Raw genomic sequence first — 26,768 nt, forward strand, 5'->3', positions numbered from 1 at the left:
CTATCTATTTCTTTGGGGTTCTACTCCGGGAACAGCAAAAGAACAACAAGGTTTACCCATACAGGCCTCCAAAAAAAAGCACTGTCAGGATGCAGTGGACCCATATAATAAAGATGGCAACACAGGTGCAAAAATACCAATCAAGCAACTGCTCCAGCCTACCAATACATGGAGGGGGCAATTGCCTGGTATGTTGATGCACAAAACAACTTGTATGCGGCGCTGTTCACACTATGGCCCGCACAGCATCCAGGCCAGCCTAGTACCAACACCCTTCTATTAGTTCAGGCGGGCTGCCCAGCGCTAAAAAAATGCATGCCGTGTGAACAACAGACACCGCAGTTTACAAGACCAAATGGGCCCAACTGCACCCCGAATAAAAGGTGCAAAAAACACATTTAAAAAAATGTGGAGTATTAGCTGATATTTTGGCCAAAATACGTGAGCCCGTAACCTACGTCAAAGATCTCCACGCTTACGGGTACCTAACACTAAATAATAATACAGCACAGTACAAAAAGAGGACTTGAAAATCCTCCAATAATGAGAACAGCAAAAGAACAACAAGGTTTACCCATACAGGCCTCCAAACAAATGCACTGTCAGGATGCAGTGGACCCATATAATAAAGATGGCAACACAGGTGCAAAAATACCAATCAAGCAACTGCTCCAGCCTACCAATACATGGAGGGGGCGATTGCCTGGTATATTGATGCACAAAACAACTTGTATGCGGCGCTGTTCACACTATGGCCCGCACAGCATCCAGGCCAGCCTAGTACCAACACCCTTCTATTAGTTCAGGCGGGCTGCCCAGCGCTAAAAAAATGCATGCCGTGTGAACAACAGACACCGCAGTTTACAAGACCAAATGGGCCCAACTGCACCCCGAATAAAAGGTGCAAAAAACACATTTAAAAAAAAGTGGAGTATTAGCTGATATTTTGGCCAAAATACGTGAGCCCGTAACCTACGTCAAAGATCTCCATGCTTACGGGTACCTAACACTAAATAATGGTACTAGGCTGGCCTGGATGCTGTGCGGGCCATAGTGTGAACAGCGCCGCATACAAGTTGTCTTGTGCATCAACATACCAGGCAATCGCCCCCTCCATGTATTGGTAGGCTGGAGCAGTTGCTTGATTGGTATTTTTGCACCTGTGTTGCCATCTTTATTATATGGGTCCACTGCATCCTGACAGTGCATTTGTTTGGAGGTCTGTATGGGTAAACCTTGTTGTTCTTTTGCTGTTCTCATTATTGGAGGATTTTCAAGTCCTCTTTTTGTACTGTGCTGTATTATTATTTAGTGTTAGGTACCCGTAAGCGTGGAGATCTTTGACGTAGGTTACGGGCTCACGTATTTTGGCCAAAATATCAGCTAATACTCCACATTTTTTTAAATGTGTTTTTTGCACCTTTTATTCGGGGTGCAGTTGGGCCCATTTGGTCTTGTAAACTGCGGTGTCTGTTGTTCACACGGCATGCATTTTTTTAGCGCTGGGCAGCCCGCCTGAACTAATAGAAGGGTGTTGGTACTAGGCTGGCCTGGATGCTGTGCGGGCCATAGTGTGAACAGCGCCGCATACAAGTTGTTTTGTGCATCAACATACCAGGCAATCGCCCCCTCCATGTATTGGTAGGCTGGAGCAGTTGCTTGATTGGTATTTTTGCACCTGTGTTGCCGTCTTTATTATATGGGTCCACTGCATCCTGACAGTGCATTTGTTTGGAGGCCTGAATGGTTCTACTCCGGGGCAGTTTAGATTTCACCTTTCTTGCTTTAGGCCTAGTTAGTTCTCCGGCTGTGTCGAGGCATCTAGGGCATCGTAGGTACGCTCCACAGCTACTGTTAGTTGTGTTGTTAGGATTAGGGGTTTGCAATCCACTAAGTTACCAACCTTTCTGGTTTCTTGGTGGCCTAGCCTATTCCTGCCATCCTCCTCGGTGACCTGTTCATAACAGCAGACCTCATGTGAGGGGTCTCTTGACCCCCTCCAGGCTCCAAGCCTGGAGGTTAATCCTTCTCTTCATCTCAAGACTTAAACAGCCAGGCCTAATGCCTTGGATCTTCCTCTGACTTCTACAGCCAAGATGGCTGAAGACTTTTAACCTTTTTTTAACCTTGGATCCCTGCTGTCCGGTTTAAGGTGTACTTCTCCAGCATTAGGTCACACTAAATGTGTACAGAAGAACCTATTGCTCTGTGTGTTGAGGAAATCGAGGGTCCCCCGCCTCACCGCAAATTATCTGTTATATACTTCAAGTATATGTCTGCACATACCGGGACCAGCTGAGAAAATGAATATGAGATTTCAAGACTGTACATATTGCCATATATTCCCTCTTCTGCCTTTATGCCACCAAGAGACTTTGAGCTTCTTATAATTACCTGCAAGTATTGCTTCTAACTAAAACAGGTTCTTAAAGCTCCAGAAACTCAATTCTGTGACAGAATCCAATCCTGAACTGTATTGGCCGTGGATTCCCCATGTGAACTGTTACCATAACTCCATGTTATATCTCCCCGTTCTGCTGAAGTAAAGCAGCTGTTATCCCAGAGACCTGTTGTCTGTGGTTATTCAACTGGCTGTGGACACTGCGTGGGGGTGGATAACAGTGAACGTTATGGCCCCACACCAGGGCTGTTGGACCACTATTCAGGAGTAAGCCACTTAACACTCAGCATGAGCAGTAGTTTACAAAATACATTTGATCCCCTATCTACAGAAAGAAGCAGCATCTCTTCATTAATTTGCCAAACTAACCCGTTTTGTATTATATAGACTAATAAGGAAATTTGTAAATAAGGGTAATGTAATATTTGCATGTAGCTGAACAGAGTCAGTCTTACTGGTGGCCTGTATCACTCCAGTCTGACACTTTGTACATGTCTTAAGCTTTAAAAAAACATTCATGGAGTATTAGAATGTTACCTGGAGATCCATACACTGAGGACAGATTTGCATTTAGCAAATAATCAGGTGTTAGATGAATGTATTCTCCTTGCTCCCCGCAGCCTCTGTACTGATTAGTATATAGGCTGTCACCAAATTTCCAAATAGGACTTGAAATAATAATATCCGCCTGTTGGAACAAAATATAGATGATGAGAGCGTTGTGCTATAAAAGTGTTATTTTCAAAGTGAGCTATCCATCCCAAGTTCTGTTTAATCTTTTCCTAGTTAAATCTACTTATGTAAATGCAAAGCAAGGTGAGAACCCGAAGTTTCTCATTGGAGAACTCATCAGACTGTTTTTTGTAGACTTAGGCCTCTTTCACACATCAGGTTTTCGCCGTCAGGCGCGATCCGGCGCTTTTGACAGAAACCGGATCCGGCGAAATGCAATGCCGGATCCGGTTTCCCCCCCATTGACTTGCATTTGCGCCGGATCGCGCCGGATGGCCATGCGTTTCATCCGGTTTTCGCCGGATCCGGCAATGTGTCGTGATCCGGCGTCTGGAAAAAACGTCTACTGTAACGTTTTTTGTCTCCAGCGAAAAAGCCGGACACGCCGGATCCGGCGCGTCCGGCTTTTTCACACAATGAAAGCCTATGAGCGCCGCAATGCGCCGGATCCGTCGAAAGCCTGATCCGGCGGCCGGATCCGGTTTTTTGGTCTGAGCATGCTCAGTAGCTCTGCCCACAAGACATATATAAAAGCAAGACAGTGGGACCCACAGCCACACCCAACATGCCACCCAAGAAAGCAACCAAGCGAAGCAGGAGAAGGCAGGAGACCACTGCAGCACCATCCGCACCACCACCCCAAATGGAGCAGCAAATAGAACATGCTGAGGGGAGGCCAGCAGCAGATGAGAGACGGTAATTATCAAATAACCCATTCCTCCAAACTAGGGCTATTGAATATCAAGATATTCATTGGCCCTTTGTTTCTCTTTATTCAACAGCCGCCCAATAGATGCAGCAGCAGCAGCAGCAATGGCAGCAGCTGGAACACCACCCACAGGCATGGAGTGTGGCCACCAGGAAGACAGCACATCATCTTCTGGGAGCCCTCCCTCGCATCGTCAGCGTTTGACGGTAAGTTTTTATTTCCAAAATCCATCTTCTCTGTAATATATGTCTATTCATTGCCTTTTATTTCAAAACAGGAATCACAAGATGAAGAGGAGCTCCCAGAAGAAGAAGGAAGGGGTGGACAGACACCTGGAGTGGGCTCACAATTGGTAAGTTTTTTGCATCAAACGCAGAAACACAACATCACACTACACACAACACATAGAAAACAATGTTCTGCAGACCACACACAGCAAACAAATGCCTACATCCAAAGACATAACATTTTTTGTTTTCTTCTCTAGTCTTCCCAATCTGGTGCTTGGCCAAGAGGTCCTCGCAGTGCCTCCCAGGGTCGTCGGCGACAGCAACGCGGCGGTCACCAGCGTGTAAGTATAAATATTTTTGCTTTGTTTTTTTGCACTTTTTATTTCATTTCTTTTCTGGAGGCTAATTATGTTATTTTTGTCTTTTTCTTTAACAGCCTTCACAGCGTGCTCCCGACTCTGACGGTGAGGATGGAGGGATTGATGTGGACCACCTCATCGATCTCGTCAGAGAAAGGGAGCCGCTCTGGAATATGGCTGACCGCCGCCACGCTGACCTGATCGTTACCCGACGACTCTGGGAGGAAATCTGTTCGCTCCTTGTGGGCCGCTGGGAGGACCTCGAAGCTCGGGCCCAGATTAAAGAGCGTAAGTATATACAGTACCGGTTGCTTGATGTAAACCAGTGTTTCCCGAACTCCAGTCCTCGTGGTCCCCACGGATCATGTGTTCAGGATTTCTATTTACTATGGAAATCCTGAAAACATGACCCCTGGGGACCATGAGGACTGGAGTTTGGGAAACACTGATGTTGTATACTAACCACTCCTTTCTCGTTTCAGGGAACAGAATTGTGAATCGGTGGCGGTCTGTGAGAGATCGTTTCAAGAAGGAGTTCAATAAAGAGATGTGGGCCCCGAGTGGATCTGGAGGACGCAGGAGCAAGTACAAGTACGCAGAAGCCCTGTCGTTCCTCCGGGAAACAATGGTCACCAGAAGGTAAATATTACACACCACATGTGAAAAAAAATGTTATATGTAAATTTTTTTTTCAGCCAGGGCCATACCATGTCAGTATTTTAATTGTTTTTTTTTCTCTTTATTCCACAGCACGGTGAGCAGCACTCGGGAGCCGGCACGATTGGACCCTTCTGAGGCGATCCCTGAGGAGACCGGCACCGAGGGACACTTCGACCGCCCCGGTACATCTGCACCTTCCCAGCCTTCCCACACATTCAACCCATCTGTCCCATCCACCAGCACAGGAGCATCGTGGCCGCCTACATTACATGAAGCTGCTGGTGAGGAGATCGCTTTCCCTTTACCCCACCCTTCTGCCCCTGCCACCTCTAGTACACCTGCGGGTACTGGGCGGCAGCGGCAGAGGGGTCAGGAAAAGACTTATGCGCCAGAGTTCTTGCATCTGAATGCATCTTTCCAGAACTGTCTAAAAGTCTTGTCAGAGCAAATCTCCCCAGGCTATCAGCAGATCAACTCCAGCATTCTGGAGGTGAAGACACTTCTGCAAACCATGCATTCAGAAGCAAGATCTTCGCCAAACCACACCTTTTTCAGGTCTGTTGTGGAGCGCATGGAAACGCTCTCTCCTGCCCAGCAGATGCATGTAATGCATTCATGCCACGCTGCTCTCCAGCAAGTTACCTCCCAACCTCCTCCTCCTCCCACCACAGTAGTTCCTCCACCTGCACCCCCTCCAGCCACTTTCCATCCTCCCCCTCCTATTACATCTACACCCCCTCCAGCCACTTTCCATCCTCCCCCTCCTATTACATACCATCCACCTCCAGCCACTTTCCATCCTCCCCCTCCTATTACATACCATCCACCTCCCCAGCACCATCCACCTCCCCAGCACCATCCACCTCCCCAGCACCATCCACCTCCCCAGCACCAGCAACCTCCCCAGCACCAGCAACCTCCCCAGCACCAGCAACCTCCCCAGTACCAGCAACCTCCACAGTACCTGCAAACTCCCCAGTACCAGCAACCTCCCCAGTACCAGACATCTCCCCACTTCCAGCAACCTGCCCCGTACCAGACATCTCCCCACTTCCAGCAACCTGCCCCGTACCAGACATCTCCCCACTTCCAGCAACCTGCCCCGTACCAAACTCCTTCCCCATACAACTTGCCATCAACATCATCTGCTCCTACAGTCCCTGCCCAACCCTCCACTCCACCACCCACCACCTCTTCTGCTTCCCACATGTCCACCCATTCTGTAGTTTTTTCCACACCTTCACCTCTAACTGTTCCTTCCCCACCACGATCCCAGTCCTCTCTCCACACTCCCAGTGTCGAAGTGTCCCGCAGCCCCTACAGCAGTATTTCCACCACACACTACACAGAATTATAATGTGTGTATTTAAATAAAAATGACCAGTTTTATAGTTTCAGTTTTATAGTTTCAAAGTTTTATTAAACAAGTTTATTAAAATTTTAAAAAAGTTTACTAAAAAAAACATTTTTCAATAAAAGTTAAATTATTTTACACTGGTTGTCTGTCATTTCTTTCTGCGGCGAAAAAGGTTAAATACAGGGTATTTAAAAGGTGAAATGGTATTCAAAACTAGGTATATAACTGTGGGTAAATTTTAGCTTTTTGCCACAGTTGTGTTCCTGGTTGTGTTTGAAGCAAAGTATTTCACCTAAAAAGTTGTGTTTATTGTTGGTGATTTCCTAACAATGTACACAACTTTTGTTAAAAGGTGAAATACTTTGCATAAAACACAACCAGGTACACACCTGTGGCCTAAAGCTAAAAATAGAGACCATGACAAGATAGCCAACTTTGATTGGCAAACGTATATACTGTTGGTACAGAAGGTACACAAGTTTGGTTAGGGCACAAATCTTTCACACTCTGTCATCCTGCCAGTGTACTCTGCCTTGAGGTGACATAAAGTATAGTGCAAAATTGTCCCTCATTACTGAAACCGTCACAGAACTTCTAGTGGTAATGTCATGGTAATCTTGCAAGGTGGTTTCTTCAGAGGTGTCCTCAATGGAAATGGGTTCCTTGCAGATAACAAAATTGTGGAGTACCACGCACGCTTTGATCACCTCGTCCACAGTTTCTGTTTTGAGGTTGATCGCAGTCAATAGGACCCGCCATTTGGCTGTCAGAATACCAAAGGTACATTCAACCATTCTTCTTGCTCTTGTGAGGCGGTAATTAAAAATGCGTTTTGGTCTTGTCAATCCTCTGCTAGAGTACGGTTTCAAAAGGTGTTCTGACAGCTGGAAGGCTTCATCCCCTACACAGACAAATGACATAGGTGGACCAGATGTTTGCGGCAGCGGTCTAGGTGGTGGGAACTGGAAGGTGTTTCCATACAGTTTACGCCCCATGGCAGACAGTTTGAAAACTTGAGAGTCATTGGAGCGGCCATAGGCCCCAATATCAACCGCAATAAATTTGTATTCCGCGTCAGCGATGGCCATGAGGACAATTGAAAAATATTTCTTGTAATTGAAATATTCCGATCCCGATCCAGCTGGCTTTACAATGCGGATATGTTTCCCGTCCACAGCGCCCAAGCAGTTTGGAAACTGACATATCTGTTGAAACTTGTCAGCAATTTCAATCCACCTCTCTGTTGTGGGCTCTGATAAAAACTCTTCAGCTAAGGAGTCCCACAGTGCACGGCATGTGTACTTCACAATTCCAGATATGGTGGAAATCCCGAGTCTGTACTGGAAATGCAGTGACGAAAGGGATTCTCCAGTTGCAAGAAATCTGTGGGGAATTAAAAAACAATAAATTAGTTTTAAATCACAGCATTACATACCAAAACTGACCTACTTGGAGATACAAATTACCACCAACAAGATTGCAGTGAAAGTGTGCTCTGATGCGATCATATCCAATAAATGTGGCTTACCTTAAAGTCACCATCAGACGCTCTGCGGGTGAAACAGAGAAGCGGCAATAGGTGTCCGCTTTTCTTATGAGGTGTGCAATGCGCTCCACCAAGTAATCAAAATTCTCCATTTTCTTCCTAACATATCCAAAAAATTTATCCGGGTTTCGTCGAAGGTCCATGCATAGTGTAGAATAGACCCCACGCGTCATTCTCTTGGCTGTGATGGGGTGGATCCACAAACGTCGTCTACGATGCCTGATGCGCTGCTGTCTCGCTCTCTCCTTCTCCAGAACAATCACCCTCAAACGATTTGCCTCCGCTGTAAAATCCGCCAAATTCTTCAAAATATTTCCAATGACAACATCCATCTTCGCCAGTAACTTGCTCTTCTCTCCAACCTACACTTTCTCCTCTACAACCTGTCAAAGAAGGGCTGTAGGAAGATGCTATATATAGTTTTCCAGTAGCCAATCCCGTTCGGAAGGCCACAAGGGTCAATTTTAAAAACCGGATCCGGCGTAATCCGTCGAAAAACGGATAGAAAAATGGATGAACCGGATGAGACGGATCCGGTTTTGTCTGTCCAGAAAAAGACGGATCCGCCAGAAAACCGGATCCGTCACATCCGGTTTTACGAAACATTTGCCGGATCCGGCGTTCCGGCACGACGCCGGATCGCGCCTGACGCCGAAAACCTGATGTGTGAAAGTAGCCTTAGACTGTAAAATAGGCATAAGTTAAAGGTTCAGGCATACTCGAACGTCTGTTTCCTAACTAGACACTCGGGATCAGTCATCCATTATTAAGAGTATTTTTTTAAATCTTTTAATCTTTAATCATTTTTGCCCTTTAATTTTTTCCTCCACTTCTTCTAAAAGTCATAACTTTATATTTTTTGCGTTATCAGAGCGACATGAGGGCTTGATTTTTGTGGGTCAAGCTGTAGTTTTGAATAACACCAATCATGTTATCATATAATGAACTGGGAAAAAGAAAAAAGAAATTAAAGTAGTGAAATGGTAAAAAAAAAATCAATTCCCTCATTGTTGTTTGGGGGTTCTGTTTTTACAGTGTTCGGATACCAAACTTGGATAGGTTTAAATGGTGAAAAAATCTAAAATTTGTAAGAAAATAAAAATTGTCTATTGTCGGCATTTTCTGAAACAATTAAAGGGAATCTGTCACCCCTTTTTTGAGATATCATATAATGATATCATTCAATTGTGTGTCACATAAGGATTCTCTTAGTACTTTTGCTTCCCCCTGACCCCTCACCTTTCATGCATAAATACCTCTTTTATATCGGTTCTGATGTATGTAAATTGCCGCTGTCTGGTCCGATGGGTGGGACTTATTTGCCTGCTCCCCCCGTCTTTCTCTATGCATTTCTTCTTTCTTCTTCCTGCGTTCACTTAGTGTTTCAGTGTTAGCGCTTGTGCATTGCAAAGGCCTCAGGCGCTTGCGCAGTATGCTTTGTCAAACTGTGGGAAAAGCATATAATCATTATTGCGCATGCGCCAGTGTTTTTCAGCGTGGTCTATGTTCGGATTCCTCAGCTTCCGGGGTACGGAGGGCTTTACTAGGCAGTCGGCATCCAGGAAGTGCGTCCTGCATGTAAAGACTTCCAGGGCATAGACAGCGCTGAAAAATACTGGCGCATGCGCAGTAACGATTTTATGCTTTGCCCACAGTTGGACAAAGCACACTGCGCAAGCGCTGGCAGCCGTTTCAATGTGCAAGCGCTAAAAAATAACGGCATCTGTGATATTCACAGATGAAGTTACGTTCAGCAAGCCTAGGAGCGGGGCAGAAGGCGAATAAGCCCCGCCCATCGGACCGGACCACAGCAATTTACATACATCTGAACCGATATAAAAAGGTATTTATGCATGAAAGGTGCAGGGTCAGGGGGAAGCAAAAGTACTAAGAGAATCCTTATGTGACACACAATTGAATGATATCATTATGTGATATCTCAAAAAAGGCGTGACAGATTCCCTTTAACTTTTTATTTTTCCATAGAGGCTGATGTGAGAGTGTTTGTGATGTATATAAAAGAAAAAAAACAGTAATTCTCTCATTTTGATTTTTTTCTCTTTCCAGCATTTATTCTGTGGGCTAATTAATTTTTTGATAGATTTTTATGGAGGGAGCAATATGGGATATATTTAATAGATTTTTTTCTTTACTTTTAGGCTATGTGCACACGTTGCAGAATTGCCGTGGTAATTTCAGCGGGAATTCCGTAATTCTATTCCACGGGAAATATGCGAGAAAACCGCATTTTAGTTCCCACTGATTTCCCACGGAAAAACTAGCGATGTGCAAGAGTAATTAGCTTGCAGAATGCTAGCGTTTTCCAAGCGATCTGGAGCATCGCTTGGCAAACTGATTGACAGGTTGGTCACACTCATCAAACAGGTTGGTCACACTCGCGATGCTCCCGGCAGGTCCCGTTCCCAGTGATGCATTGCGGCAATGACCTTTGATGACGTCGCGGTCTCGCGAGACCGCTACAGTATCGCAAGACCGCAACATCATCAAAGGTCATTGCCGCAATGCATCACTGGGAACGGGACCTTCCAGGAGCATCGCTGAGGCCTGCTGACGCTGCGAGGGACATCGGAAGGTGAGAATATGACGATTTTTTTATTTTAATTCTATTTTTTACTGGGATATGGTACCCAGGGCCCGGAGGACAGTCTCCTCTCCTCCACCCCCCGGGTACCATCCGCATATGTTTTGCTTACTTTTCGCATGGTGGGCACAGCCACATGCGGAAAGTAAGCAGAACAATGCATTCCTATGTGGGCGGAATCACCGCGATTCCGCAAAATTAATGAGCATGCATTATCCGCAGCATTAGCACAGCATTGCGGAATCCCATAGGATTGCATGGGATGCTGTTTTTTGCATTGTCGCAGCAAAATCGCACGTTTAAAAATGCTGTGAAAATGCAAAAAAAACCGCTACATGTGAACACAGCCTTAAACTGATAAAGGGAAGGTGATTTAAAAAATTTTTTTTATTGTATTAAACATTTTAACTTTTTTGTTTTGTAAAACTTTTTTTTGTAAAAAAAGGGATCACCAAGAAAATATAATTAGGTACAAAAAAATATAAACCTTTAATGGAAACATCAAGAACAAAACAACACTCAGTGCAAATTAAAAACAATTAAAACCGCATAAATGCGACCATTACATACAAACCCAGAAAAGGGTAAATGCCTCTGTGGGGCAGACAACACAAGAATTGAGAAGGAGATTACAGCAACATCTCTCTAATATCTCCACTGCCAATAGAGATCGAGCAAAGGGTAAACATATTACTCCAGTGGCAGCATTTTTTAGAGTATCATCGTGGACGCCCCACTGGTTTACGAGCATTGGTCTTGGAAGAGGTGCTTTTGAATATCAGAGGGGGTGATATAGGCCTGAGGCTTCTCAGATGTGAATCCAAATGGATTCATGAGCTGGGCAGCCTCTCCCCTAATGGTCTTAATGAAGAATTACTCTTCACAGGGTTCTATAAACAATTATGATGTTTGGATTTGGGCTGTTCACATGTAGTCCTTCTGGCCTTAATCGTTTATTGTTCTTTTCTCTCCCAACAGCCCTTCTACCATCTCTTGATGCCCTCTTTCTTTGGCTCTATTGGGCTGTTTTGACATCGGGGAGAGACTTCTTGAACCTGCTTGGTGGATCGGGCATCTATATCTGGCTGGCTAAATGGGCTACTATTGCCCCTCCTTCCCGTCGAGATTATGGCAAAAACCTAAACTATGGATGTATTCTTGGCTGGGAAATACTCCTACTGTGATCAAGGATTTGGCCCTTTGACGACTCTCTTTCTTCGGTCAACATTTATTGGACTTATGGCTACTTAATGGAAGCCACTAACTCATAACAGGAGTATTTTTAACCTTCGATAAGATTTATTTGTTTTTTGCGCTTGCTGGACTCCTCATCACATAAACCTCCCATTTACTCCCAACCTTACCCTACCCCCATCCTTTCCCTCCCCCCTCCTCCTTATCCTACCCCTCCTCCTCCCTTACTCCTCCTTTCCCATTTCCTCTCCCCTCCCACCATTCCCCCCCCTTTTTTTCTTTCCCCCTTTTTTTTTTTTTTTTTTCCACATTATTATTTTCTCACACGAGATTGCTTTGGCGTATTAAACTTGCATTAACCATGCATTCTTCCATTGCTCCTCCGTGAGTGTTCCGTGATCTTAGTCTCAGTGTCATGTTGTGCTGTTATGGTATACTACCATTTTTGGTTTATATGCTTATCAGGTGATCCAATGTTTATATCTAAATAAAATTTGGCGTATTAAACTTGCATTAACCATGCATTCTCCCATTGCTCCACAGTGAGTGTTCCGTGATCTTAGCCTCAATGTCATGTTGTGCTGTTATGGTATACTACCATTTTTGGTTTATATGCTTATCAGGTGATCCAATGTTTATATCTAAATTAAATTTAGAGAGCATTATTTGTCTCTCTATCCAAAAAGCCATGGTTTTTTTATAGTATTTTTTTATATATATAAAGAATAATATAAATAGATCAGTTTGCCTGTCTTATATTTAAGACGGGGTTTTCACACCATTTGACAAATGATGATGTTATATATTTGTTATCCATATTGCACATATGTGGTCGCTCTGTGATACCCCATGCCTACATTGTTCCTGTGTGCATATGGGGCTTTGCCGGGATGACACAGTTTTTCATATAGTTACCCTTCCCACACAGTTTGTGTGGGGGGATTACTATATATATTTTTTAGGTTCTAATATCTTTCCTTTTTGTGTCCCTGGCCCAATTGTCTTTTAGCGCATGCGCTGCTTATTTGTGGCGTTTTGTGGGCTTAACATCCTGTTCTTGGTATCTTGACATCACCAGGGCTTCCAAATCGCGAGATCACGTGGACGATGCACCATATTAAGCTACGTCATTTCGCGCATGCGCAATGGAGCTTTTGAACGCCATCTTTGTATACCCATTATTAGACCTCATTTTGGTCCATTGCGGCTGCGCAGATCCGCCGCCTCACTTCCGGCGCTTTGACACCGTCCTGAGTCCGGCTCCTTTGAGATCCCTCTGACCCACACCTGTTCTCGATCTGTGATTATTGATTAAGGTATTTATACATCAATGACTCATAACACTGCATCGCTCCTGATGAAGCCAGTTTCTCTGGCGTAACGCGTTGGGCGTTTCTTATGCCTCTGCCTCTCCCCACGCCACTTCACCCACACCTTTTGCAGGACTGAACCTCTTCCTGCCGGCATCTCCTTACCTATAGCAGGTTACATGGTGTTGTTTCCTACGGGGGGTCACTGTGCTTGGGCTCCTTGGACCTTTATTCTGCTTACTTTGCAGTAATATTATATTCATGAGTGTTAGGTGCTCTTGGCGGTCTCTCTATGTGATATTGTGATTTAACACCTGTATTGCAATTATAGTTTGTGGGGTCTGTACAGAGGCATTTACCCTTTTCTGGGTTTGTATGTAATGGTCGCATTTATGCGGTTTTAATTGTTTTTAATTTGCACTGAGTGTTGTTTTGTTCTTGATGTTTCCATTAAAGGTTTATATTTTTTTGTACCTAATTATATTTTCTTGGTGATCCCTTTTTTAACATGCCCTTTTTCTTTGGTTTACTTTGTGGATTTTTAGCATGTAATTGGTGATCCCTTACAGCGGTGCCCTCCATTCCTTTTTCTAGTAAAACTTTTTTTATTGCATTTTATTCTGTTTTCCTTTGAACCTGCAAATTATTTGATTGCTTATTCTATATACTACAATCACAATTACCACGTCACAATATATACTCAATCTGACATTATGCACTGATAATGTTCTATTATGATGTTCTGCTATGAAGGAGGACTGAGGCTCGATTGACATCATATTTTACCCACCCTCCTAACTGAAGCCCCTGGAAACGGGATTCGGGAGTATGCGCTGACACGGTCATTGATTGTAAGGATGCATATGGAGTCACTGTGTGCTTTTTCATATCATCATTTTCTGACATATACGTTCGTCTATCTGTGGCGGGTTCCAAGATGTGACCGACCACGTCTTGCTGCTTAGCCAATACCCTTTTTGCAAGTCATTAGAGTAAGTCCCAGTGGAGCCACTGAAATAAGAGTTAAACTCAATGTGAACATTGCCAAAGATGTCAGGCATGCGTGCTTTCAGCAGGCGTTCGTACAATCCCTTTACCACCATAAGATCACTTTGCATTGGAGTGGCCATGGGAGCCAACGCACGAGTGCACTGGCAATCATGATACTGACTAACAGTGGCATTTAAATGGTTAAAAAGCAGCAATCGAACCAAGCTCCATTAGCTGCTCTCTCAGAAAGATGTCAGCCTTGGAAAACAACTCGCACTGGTGCGTTCATTTTTTCTAAAGTCGTAATTAAAGTTGAGCAACTTTGGTCAGATCAGGTTTCATCAAACAAAATTTGTTTCAGATGAAACTGGTCCGACTAGGGCAAAAAAAGTCGGAGTTTCGTCCGAAACCCGACCCCAATGCAAGTCAATGGGGAATAAAAGTCGGCATTGAGTGGATGAATGTCATCCACTCAATGCCGACTTTTATTTCCGATTGACTTGCATTGGGGTCGGGTTTCGGACGAAACTCCGACTTTTTTTGCCCTAGTCGGACCAGTTTCATCTGAAACAAATTTTGTTTAATGAAACCCGATCCGATCAAAGTCACTCAACTCTAGTCGCAATTCTTCATTCTGTCCAAAACCTAATAGCTAAATATGATCACTTCTGGAAAGTGCCAAAAGCAGGGTAAAATTATAAAATGTAGCAAACTTTTGTGCAAAAAATCTCCATCTTTGCATAGAGGTGTAGAAAAGGTTGGCAAGAAGTCTTGTAAATGCAATAATAGAATCCATATTGGGTAGCCAACTTGCACAGTGGAGAAATGGCAAAAAAGGGTTGATTCTCTGTTATAAAAAGTATATATATGTATATTTTTTTTTTTTTACTGTAAGGCTATGTACCCACGTTGCAGAGATGCTGCCGCGGAAAAAAACGCAGCATTAGCACAGCATGTGCGGAATGCCATAGGAATGCATGGGGTGCGTTCTGTATGTGTTTTCGCTGCAAAAAACGTGGCAAAAACGCATACAATCCGCAAAGTGGGTACACAGACTAAAAGTCATTTGTACCCTAATGTGATGCATAAAAAGTCAACTCTACCCTCGCCTACTGTATTATCACCCATCCCTTGAAGATTGTGAGCCCTCGCGGGCAGGGTCCTCTCTCCTCCTGTACCAGTTATGACTTGTATTGTTTAAGATTATTGTACTTGTTTTTATGTATACCCCCCTCACATGTAAAGCGCCATGGAATAAATGGCGCTATAACAATAAATAATAATAAATAATAATAATAATAACTCATCATCACACATTTCCATCCACAGAATATGTAAAATGTAAAAAAGTATTTTATTACGCAAAATGAATAACACTTAAAAAAAATGAAATCGCCTCAGTTGTACTGATCTACAGAATAAACTGATTTTTTTCTTTTATACCATGTGGTGAATGCCGTAAACTCCCCAAAAATAAATAAAAGAACTGCTGTTATTTTTTGCATTTCCCAAAATAATAATGTACAAAAGCTTATTAATATATTACACATACCCTAAAATAACACAATAAAAAAATACAGCTTGTGCAGCAAACACAAGGTACAGTGAAAGATGTAGCTAAAATAGGTGCAGCGGTTGCATTCGCACCCGTACCCTGGAGCCTAGGGGGCTGAAAATGTCCCTTTGGCCTATATGAAAAGACCTGCAAAAATTGCGGGCCCCATTGGAAATTTTGCATTGGGGCCCATGAGCTTCAAGTGATGCCACTGGCTACAATGATGGCAAAATTAAAGTGTTCTAGGTCTTGAAATAAAATTATATTTTCAAGGTCCAAAGTTTGTAAAATACGTGGTCCCACAAGGGGTTAAATGTCCGTACAATTTTCAATTTCTGAATGTAAATTGAGATGAGGCAAGTCCCTGGTTTACTGTAAATTAATTTTTTTCTTCTTTTTACAACTGTCCTTTCAGTGGTTTTATCTCATTATGACACTTTCAATGGTTTTAGTGTTCTCTACTGCTGCATTTTCGGAAGGGGCAATAAAGTAATTTGGCATTGCAAGGATATGGGAGGTGCCAGAGTAGCCAATGCTTTTGATCATTTGTGCTCCATACAGCCCTGTATGTTAGCAATATACTCCCCTGGTAGCAATGATTCTATGGGTCACTGTTCTATAATAAACCTGGACATGTTACATTTTTTTCTTATCTGATGTACGCAACTGGTCGTTTAAAATACATTTTTTATTTTTTTTTTCATATTAATAATGTATTGCAGTATAGAATGCCATTGATCAAATGACTGCAAGGTAAAATTCTCCCAAAAAATGTTTTTAAAAATAATAAAAAAATCAGCCTTTTGTTTTCTCAATTGAAAAATAAAGGAATTAAAAAAGGAAACACTAAGCAGCATATTTGCTGTTGTCACGCCCATAAAAGCCCAATCTATCAAAATGTAAAATTATTTAACCCATAAGGTAAACACCATAAAGAAAAAAAATCAAAATGTCAGACTCAAAATCGCTGTTTTCTGATCACTTGCAAAAATGTAACACAATGCAATCAAAACTTTGCAAATACCCCAGAATTGTACCAATAAAAACATCAGCTCGCCAAAAAAAAGGAAAACAAAACAATTTTATTCTTTTTTTTCAGAATCTTTTTAAACCACTAAAATAATGCAAATATGATATACTGTAAGTGCGATATCAACATATTTGCATTCACTTAAAAACTCATGTTGCCAATCATTTTTTCTGTACAATGAACATTGTAAAAAGACACCCAAAATCATTAATGACAGCTCATTTGGAATTTTGTCCTGTTTTTCTGTGCTTTAATTTTTACAATCAAGCCCTCATACCACTATTAAAGGGGCTGCACGATTGTGATAAGACTAATGCAAAAACTCCAATGTATTTACATGTTATTTTGCTGTAATGTCTTCCCGCTTTCCAATGTAAAGTAAAGGGGTTATCCTGAACTATTTTATTTTTTTACGATGAGCCAAAGAACCAACAGACAGGTAGTTGCTAACTTCCTGCCTGTTGTGTCCGGTACTCATTGCTGATGGCACAGAGTGGTCACAGACCGCTCCTGCTGGTGATTCTGTGGCTTCTGCAGGCATCACATTAACAGAGCAGCTGCTACTCTTCTGCTCTGCTATGTTGATGGGGCGTGACTGCCGACATCATGCTGACTGACAGCCAGCTCTCTGCTGCATAACTGCGGGAAGCCGGCTGTCGATCAGCATGATGTAAGTAGTGACGCTCCATCAACAGAGCAGATCAGAAGAAGAGCTGATCTGTTGATGTGAAGCAGCTGAATCACCGGCAGGAGCAGTCCATGACCGCTGTGAGCCAATGTCAGGTAGAACAAGCAGGAAGTTAGCAACTATTTGCCTGTTAGCTCTGAGACCCATAATTAAAAAATAAAATTGTCTCGTTTACACCTTTGACTAACTCTGACAACACATAACGAGCACCAGTGCTGATTGATAGGCTGCTATGACAAAAGAGGTCCTGCTGAAAACCCCATCTCTGCAATCTTGGTGCTCCTCTAAAGCTCAGATATAGATTGAGCTTTCAAAGAGACACTGTAGTGATCAAACTAATGCAGGTTCAAGATTAAGTGGAATAAAAAATATAAAAATTCTAATCAACTCCATTTTTCCCCATTAGAATTAAGAAAAGAAAATGTAAACCTATTTGGTATGGGTACATCCATAAAAGTCCACTCTATCAACATATAGAATTATTTAACCCATACGGTAAACTCTAAGGCTATCTTCCCACGATGAGCTTTTGATGGGTTTTTGAAAAAAAAACGCAGCGTCTTACAGTTCCAGCAAAGTGGATGGGATTTGTAGAAATCTTATGCACACTGAGCTTTTTTTAATCAGCGTGAACGGACCTTCAATGCGTGTTTCAAATTCACAACATGTCAATTTCTTTTGCAGATATGCTGAGTTTTCTGTGAAAATTTTTCCCATAGACTCGCACTAGATGCGTTAAAAAGCAAATAAATGCAAATAGGTTTTTTGTGCAATTACGCTGCGGCAAGGCATCAAAATCACATGTAAATCACACCTAAGTATGTCAATAAAGTTTTGTCAAATCCAAGTACCAGGAAGTATCAAAAACAAGTCAGCTTTATTTAAAGCATGACACACCAACAATAGACAAAAACACAGTGTCAAAAATGCAATAAAAATGCACTTTAAAAACACACACAAGAAAGCAAAGAAAAAACACAAGCAACCTAATTTACGTAATAGGTGCAGAAATTCTGTGGCATAAAAAAGTCACCAAAAGCTCATCATGGGAACATAGACATAAATAGAAAAAAAATCTATGTCAGTTTGGTATCTTCATAATTGCACTGACCTAGATGATCATGTCTCCAAGTAATTTTTACCATGCAATGAATGCTGTAGGGACAGTAGTGGAATTGCTTTTTTTTGACATTTCACCCCCACTAAGAATTTTGTTACCGTTTTTCAGTGCATTGTATGGCAAAATACTTGGTGTGAATTGAATTTGCAGCTTCTCTCGCAATAAACAAGCCACAACATGGCCATATCGATGGAAAAATAAAAATGTAATAGAAAAATTGGTAAAAGAGGAGTGAAGAGCAAAAACAAAAAAAAAACATTTCATGGTTGTTAAAGCATTAATGGTGTGGCCACAGTATTACCATCTATGTTTAAAGCTTACATACGGTATACGTATTGATATATTCAGGGTATGGAAAACCTTCTTACCTTCTCATAACTTTCTTTTGTACTTGCTTCATAGCTGTTTTTTAACGTCCAAGTTAATGGAATTAGAATCTTCACGTTTTTTATGGAAAGACGATTCTCTGTAGCTTGGAATAGGTAAGCCGATGCTTCCTTCACCATTTGCTAGCGTACAAATGAGAGAAAACTCTCTATAGTTGAAGATAGCAAATCAACCATAACTGAAATACCTTCACCTCTCAAAAAATCTGACCATTCATTCATCTATCCAGCAATGAGGAAATAAGGGAGTATGTATAACTCATGCATATCCTCCAGTCTTGGGTCTGAAATCAGTGAATCTCCGCAGCGCACAGTATGTGCTCTGGGGGAATTCACAAGTCTGCAGTCACGCAGAGTGACTGCAGACTTATCAATTTGGACCAGACAACCCATTTAAAAAGAGTAACATGTTCATTCGTTGGGTGACTTTATCTAGAAGCTGACTGCACTAAAAACTTTAAAAATCATATAAGGAAAAAGCACTGACATCAACCAAAATACCAAAAGTACAAAATTAAATTGAAATAACAATAAAACATGATGTAAAAAAACACATACGGAGTAACAGGGAATTTACAGTGGTATGCCAAGTTGATGGAACCACGGTAAAAAGACAGGTAAAGAAAACCACAGGCCAAAATAAGCAATTATAAACACAAGGGTCGGCTCAAAAGTGCAAGTGCATTGTGCTAAACGTTATAAGGGTATGGGTAGTATGTATGGAAAATATATCCAGAGGTGAATCCACACTGGAAGCACGGTCTTTGCTCTGTACCTCTTCCTCCATTTGTGGTGGGATTTTCTCTGTGATTCCAGTGTGGCACTTTTTAGCCAACCTGTTAGGCGTCGGGTTCCTGTCACTGCACAGCAGGAATCCCAAGCCTTGCCTTCAGCAGTCTCCCATTCCTCATGGCCGCAGAGGAGGCTGCTCAGCAGACTCGTTGATCCCGGGGCTCTGCTCAGACTAGCACTGTGAGTTTGGTTGCTGCTGCCACCTCTGGTCCAGCTATAGCAACGCATGCTGGTCAGCAGCGAGCTATTCCAGGGACTAAGTCCTCCTTTCGGTCTACTGAGCATGCCCGTGGGACGATCTCTCATTGGAGATCAGAGGTCACATGCTCAGGTCCTTCTCCAGCTCGGATTGGACCATCAGGAAGGTCCCGGAAGAACTCTGCTATAAATGGTTTGCATGGCCGCTCGGCCATGCGCTAGTATAGACAGTAATTGGTAGTGTGTGTGATGATGGATGCTTGTGAACCGCTGAATGACTCATTATGAAACCCTTTCCCTTTGATACGCATGTTGGTAGGGTTTAGAGTCCTGAGTCAGCGTCGAGCGGTGGCACTGCATAGCGCCGCAGTGCTTCCAGCTCCTCTCACACGTTATGCCAGAGAGTGTCATCTGCACGAGACACCTCTGTACCGCATACGCCGCAGTGTCCATCTCAACGATGCCATGCGCAGTTACTGCGCTTTCCAACGCTAAGCTTAGGCTGGCTAGTGGCATCCACCAGGGCAGCGCTATACGCACGCAGTGCAGTAGCACTTCTGTCAGCTGCACGCTGTGACTGCTAACAGGGCACAGCATTTCTCTAGGGTTAATCAGTGGCGCTGCAGTAGCGGTTTGCTAAATCGTAGTCTGTGAGGTAACAGGCTTCGGTGTCTCTTTCTGCAGCTCTGTACTGTAACAGAGTTCGGTCCTGTGCACACCGGGTCAGCAGTTACTCCGCCGGTGTTCAGCTAGTGTCCGCCATTACCGAGCAGCAGTTTACCCTCTCTGCACAGTGGACTCCGGGTTGTGATAGCACTTTATTATACTTTATATTTAGTGCGATCCGCAACCCTAACACAACCCATGTGTTTATAATTGCTTATTTTGGCCTGTTATTTTCTTTACCTGTCTTTTTACTGTGGTTCCATCAACTTGGTTTACCACTGTCATTTTTCCTGTTTCTCCCTATGTGTTTATTACATCATGTTTTATTGTTAGTTCAATAAAGTTTTTTACTTTTGGTATTTTGGTTCATGCTAGTGCTTTTTCCTTATATGATTTTCATTACCCTTGCACTGAACCTTTCCTATACGTCCTTGCATCCCCATATGCTGATCCTCTGATTAGCGGCACAATTTGTGGGTGTTGGCTTGGTATACATAGGTTTATGCTAAAAACTTTAAAGTATAGAGCAAAGGCGTTGGAAGTTGAGCCAACAGAAAATCAGCATCAAAACAGCTGGCCAAGACTCTTCAGAACTGCTGGCCTTTCCCTGAAGAGTTTTCGCCTTGGACAGTTCCATTGGCATTTTAGAGCTGCCATGTGCATATACCCAAATATCAGTTTTTGGTTTTTTTTCTGTGCAATATCTGTTTATTTTATGGATAGATCACAGACATATTACAATAACTGTGCCTTTTCACATGTCCTTTAAAAAAGTAAAAAGAACAAATAAAGGAGACACGTTCTGCTATGATCCATGTTGCAGATCAAGGCCACCAATTCAAGTCAATGGCGCAACAACAAAATTAATAGCACAAGAATGGGTAGAAGAAGCTAAAAAAACTTAACACATGAAAATGGAATGCAAAAGCTGACCAAAAATGGGTACAGCACATTGAAAAAATATGGGTCGCTTTTCAAGGATGAGAAAATAATAAAGGAATGTGCTGAACCAACCTAACTGGTGTAAATTCATCACCAATTGACATGCACTGGGATAGACCCCAGAACTTAAAAAATAAGAATGCATATACATTATAGTACAACTATGTAAGTTGGTACCAAAGAAGTATGTGGGACTGAAAATTGTTGGTCCAACAGAGAAAATTATTCTAATGTGAATCAACCAATAAGAAAGAGTCACAAGTGATTAATACCCAAATCAAAGCTTAGCATAGCAGAGGGTCTTCTGGTTTTCTGGTGGGACAGACTCATTCCTTCCATAAAGTAGGTTCCTGCTTTAGATAGGCTATACTGGCCTAATAAAGGAGTATACTGCAATCACTGCTACCCTACATTAGCTGAAAATAAGGGATTTTTTTTGTATTATTTGAAATATTAGGCCTACCTTAATTTTTTCTATTAGCAGGTCATTTTCCTGTAGTCCAGGGTTGATTGCAATGACTATATGTTCATAGCTGCCATTGTTCAGCTGGATAAATGAACTCTGCAACATTGAAAATAAGTGAAGAAATATAATGAGACTGAATGTGATCTGCATTGCCTTAGTGGATCTTCTGCCCGCTGCTCGCCGTCTGTGTGGAGGATGGGTCCCGGTTATGGCTCTTATGCCTACTGTTGGTGCAGATCACTAGTAGGCAGTCATATCTTTTTATAACGCTGACATATGAGGTCATTCAACATTCTAGACTGATTTAAACAAATAACTTTATAGCAATATTGCATAATGTGTCCTTGTTTTATTCTTCACTTTAACAATCTTCGAGAATTGACACCGTAAATTTAGCATTTCCAACATAATGCACATATAATGAACCTATCATATGTTTCTAATTTAAGAAATTGCACGTATCTTAAGATTTCATCAAATGCTCCTAAAATAGGACACCTGAGTTAGGGCTCTTTGTGACGTCAGTTTTTCATGAGAGAGAGAGTCCTCCGAGTATTTTGGCGTGCTCAGAGATTTAGTTTTCATCGTCTAATCTGCATGATTTGCGACTTGTAGACAGGCTGAATACATGTGTGGAATGCCTGTTTGTTAGGGAATTCCCACATGTATTCAGGCTGTCTACAATTCGCAAATCATGCAGATTAGACGAAAACTAAATATCCGAGCACGCCAAAATTCTTGGAGGACACCCGAGCATTTTCGGAAAAACCCAAGCAATGAGTATACTCGCTCATCACTAATGACAATCTGTTAAACTGAAGCCCAGCCTCATAGTAAATTGTGAGCAAAGTACCAAAGGTACACTTAACCACAAAAGGAAAACCACTCCAAAAATAGCATTGCAGAAAAACAGAGAAAAGGAGTGTATGCTTAAAAGGTACATACAATCTTTATTAGCAAAACTGACAAACAGTAGCAGGACATATAAAAAGTGCAAATAAGGACATGCAATATTGATACCCAACAGTATCTAAACTTGTATTCATTAAATGTTAGAATAAATAGATGGATATAAAGGTGAGATATACCATATAAATGTAACCAGTTGCAGGGGAGCGCTTCTAATTGCATAGTGACCACATACCCCACTCTAATAAGGGGTCTACAGTATAGTGGAGTAATGGTATACAGAGAGGCACAGTCCAACAATCAGCTGCCGGAAAGAGTCAAGCGTACATTGCAACCTAAGTTTCTAAATAGTGCAAAGGCATTATGTAAAAGGCAGCTTACCCAAGTTAATAGATGGATGGGAAGCACACACAGACATTTATAGCTTTTTTTCTTATGACAGGTTCGCTTTAAATGCTGCTGTTGTGATGAACATCTAACCTAGCTTCAATTGCAGCAGTTAGACTCACGAGATGGCTGTAAAACAAAGCCTGACACAGCATTATAAGAATGCTCAGTTTCTGACCCTCTTCAGCCACAGATGTCATAACATGTAAAGTTGACGCCTAGAAGCAGTGGGCCCTGCTTCTGATTGCTGACCCGGCCTTGCTAAAATCCATATACCTCCAACAATACTACTTGTTTTGTGAAAAAACATGCCTTGATATTAGTATGAGAACACCTGTATCTGCAAAATGGTAAGAGAAGTTATATATATATTTAATGTATACTTAAAGAGTTATTCTAAAGTTGTCCCCTGAGCTGTTGAGTGCTGTGCTGTTTCCGTACAGTCTCCATACTTTTTGGTTTCTGGCAGGGTGGGCTCTCATCCTTGAGTGACAGTAGTGGTGAGTATCATTGCTGTAGGATTAGTAGAACTATAAAGCTATTGTAGGTGTTTATCCAAAATTAAAAATTACCTTCAGCACTGAAAATGAAAATGAGAAAATTTTGTTTCTGACAAGTGAACAACAGATATAATTCCAGTGTTTCAGTGTATAGCATTTTTGAAGGCTATCTGTAATGGATTCCGCGTTTGTATGATCCAGATTTTTCATTTTGGATTTTTTTTTTGTTTTAAATTTCACCTTTAACCCCTTCGCACCCGAGCCTGTTTTTGCCTTCGTGACTGGCCCAATTTTTTCAATTCTGACCAGTGTCACTTTATGAGGTCATAACTCTAGAACGCTTCAACGGATCCTGCTGATTCTGACATTGTTTTCTCGTGCCATATTGTACTTCATGGTGGTGGTAAAATTTCTTAGATATGAACTGCGCTTATTTGTTAAAAAAATCGAAATTTGGTGAAAATTTAGAAAACTTTGCAATTTTCAAACTTTTAATTTTTATGCCCTTAAATCAGAGAGTGATATCGCACAAAATAGTTAATAAATAACATTTCCCACATGTCTAGTTTACATCTGCACAATTTTGGAAGCATAATTTTTTTTTTTAGGAAGTTATAAGCGTTAAAAGTTGACCAGCGGATTTCTCATTTTTACAACAAAATTTACAACACCATTTTTTTGGGGACCACCTCGCATTTGAAGTGAGTTTGGGGGGTCAATATGACAGAAAATGCCCAAAAGTGACACCATTCTAAAAACTTCACCTCTCAATGTACTCAAAACCACATTCAAGAAGTTTATTAACCCTTCAGGTGCTTCACATGAATGAATGGAATGTGGAAGGAAAAAATAAACATTTAACTTTTTTTCACAAACATTTTACTTCAGAACCATTTTTTTTATTTTCACAAGTGTAAGAAGAGAAAATGAAAAACAAAATTTTTTGTGCAATTTCTCCCGAATACGCCGACACCCTGTATGTGGGGCTAAACCACTGTTTGAGCGCACGGCAGAGCTCAGAACGGAAGGAGTGTTGTTTGACTTTTTCAATGCAGAATTGGCAGGAATTGAGATCGGATGCCATGTCGCATTTGGAGAGCCCCTGATGTACCTAAACAGTGGAAACCCGCCACAAGTGACCCCATTTTGGAAACTAGACCCCTTAAAGAACTTATCTAGATGTGTTGTGAACACTTTGAACCCCGAAGTGCTTCACGGAAGTTTATAACGTAGAGCCATGAAAATAAAAAATCATTTTTTTTCCACAAAATGAGCTTTTAGCCCCCAATTTTTATTTTCACAAGGGTAACAGGAGAAATTGGACCCCAAAAGTTGTTGTCCAATTTGTCCTGAGTACGCTGATACCCCATATGTGGAAGAAAACTACTGTTTGGGCACACGGTGGGGCTCGGAAGGGAAGTAGTGACGTTCTGGAATGCAGACTTTGATGGAATGGTCTGCGGGTGTCATGTCGTGTTTGCAGAGCCCCTGATGTACCTAAACAGTGGAAACCCCCCACAAATGACCCCATTTTGGAAACTAGACCCCCCAAGGAAGTTATCTAGATGTGTGGTGAGCACTTTGAACCCCAAGTGTTTCACTAAAGTTTATAATGTTGAGCCGTGAAAATAAAAAAAATCATTTTTTTTCCACAAAAATGATCTTTTAGCCCCCAATTTTTATTTTCACAAGGGTAACAGGAGAAATTGGACCCTAAGAGTTGTTGTCCAATTTGTCCTGAGTACGCTGGTATCCCATATGTGGGAGGAATCTACTGTTTGGGCACACGTCGAGGCTCGGAAGGGAAGTAGTGACGTTCTGAAATGCAGACTTTGATGGAATGGTCTGCGGGCGTCATGTTGCGTTTACAGAGCCCCTGATGTACCTAAACAATGGAAACCCCCAATTCTAATTCCAACCCTAACCCCAACACACCCCTAACCCTAATCCCAACCCTAACCATAACCCTAACCACAAACCTAACACCAACACACCCATAACCCTAATCCCAGCCCTAGCTCTAAGCCTAGCTCTAACCCTAACCCTAGCCCTAGCCCTAACCCTAGCCCTAGCCCTAACCCTAGCCCTAGCCCTAACCCTAACCCTAGCCCTAACCCTAGCCCTAACCCTAGCCCTAACCCTAACCCTAGCCCTAACCTGCGTGCCTGCTTTTTTTCTTTACTTTTTTTTTCTTTTTGTGACAAGATCGCTGCCCTGTGATCTGACTCATAGTAATGCCACTTCTCCTCTGATCTCACACTGACAGATGATCAGAGGATAAGCAGCGTTACTATGTGACAAGATCGCTGCCTGGCACATAGTAACGTGACTTCTCCTCTGATCTCACACTGACAGATGATCAGAGGAGAAGCAGCGTTACTGTGTGACAAGATCGCTGCCTGGCACAGCTGTGCCAGGCAGCGATCAGCTGTGCCAGGCAGCGATCTAGTCACACAGTTCCGCTGCTTCACCTCTGATCATCTGTCAGTGTGAGATCAGAGGAGAAGTCGCATTACAATGAGTGAGATCGCCGGGAAACAAGCAGCTTTCCCAGCGAGCGCTCTCATTGGCTGCTGTGACGCTGACGTCATCAGGACCTGAACCAATCAGGTCTCGATGACGTCGGGGGTCCCAGCATGCATTGTGCACCGGGATCCCCATGTTATAAGGTATGTGGAGGTCCCGGGGGGCACAAAACCACCGACAGTAGATAAACGTCGGCGCTGCACAAAGCCCAGCAAGCGCCAACGTTTATCTACTGTGGGCGGTCGGGAAGCGGTTAAAGTTCCAAGAATTTTGGTTTGGTTTGATTTCAACAAATTTGCCCTTACTGACAATTTTTCTCTTTTTGACCTGCCATACGCATCAATATGAATAGAATATGGCAATCAATATGTCCGACATTAAAAACCCACTTATCCCATGGTCAACACATACAATATCAAGGGCATTCCACCCTTCAGACCTGCACAAACCCATGACATTCAGTTGTGTGAAAAAGTGTTTTTTCCCTTCCTGATTTCCTATTCTTTTGCATGT

At 42.4% G+C, this 26,768-nt stretch overlaps 1 protein-coding gene across 1 annotated transcript in view; it reads right to left on the reverse strand.

Annotated features, from left to right (window-relative positions):
- LOC141086029 (calcium-activated chloride channel regulator 1-like) overlaps positions 1 to 26,768 on the reverse strand; it is a 134,956-nt gene that overhangs the window by 85,815 nt on the left and 22,373 nt on the right. The window contains exons 3-5 of the mRNA XM_073571762.1: positions 21,931 to 22,157; positions 18,852 to 18,992; positions 2,939 to 3,089 (exon numbers count right to left, since the gene is read on the reverse strand). Of these exons, the coding sequence (XP_073427863.1) occupies positions 2,939 to 3,089; positions 18,852 to 18,992; positions 21,931 to 22,157 (519 nt within the window). The remainder of the gene's footprint in view (positions 1 to 2,938; positions 3,090 to 18,851; positions 18,993 to 21,930; positions 22,158 to 26,768) is intronic.

This window comes from Dendrobates tinctorius, unplaced genomic scaffold (assembly GCF_039654945.1).
Source record: "Dendrobates tinctorius isolate UK_male_01 unplaced genomic scaffold, ASM3965494v1 ptg000029l, whole genome shotgun sequence".
Taxonomy (NCBI): Eukaryota; Metazoa; Chordata; class Amphibia; order Anura; family Dendrobatidae; genus Dendrobates; species Dendrobates tinctorius.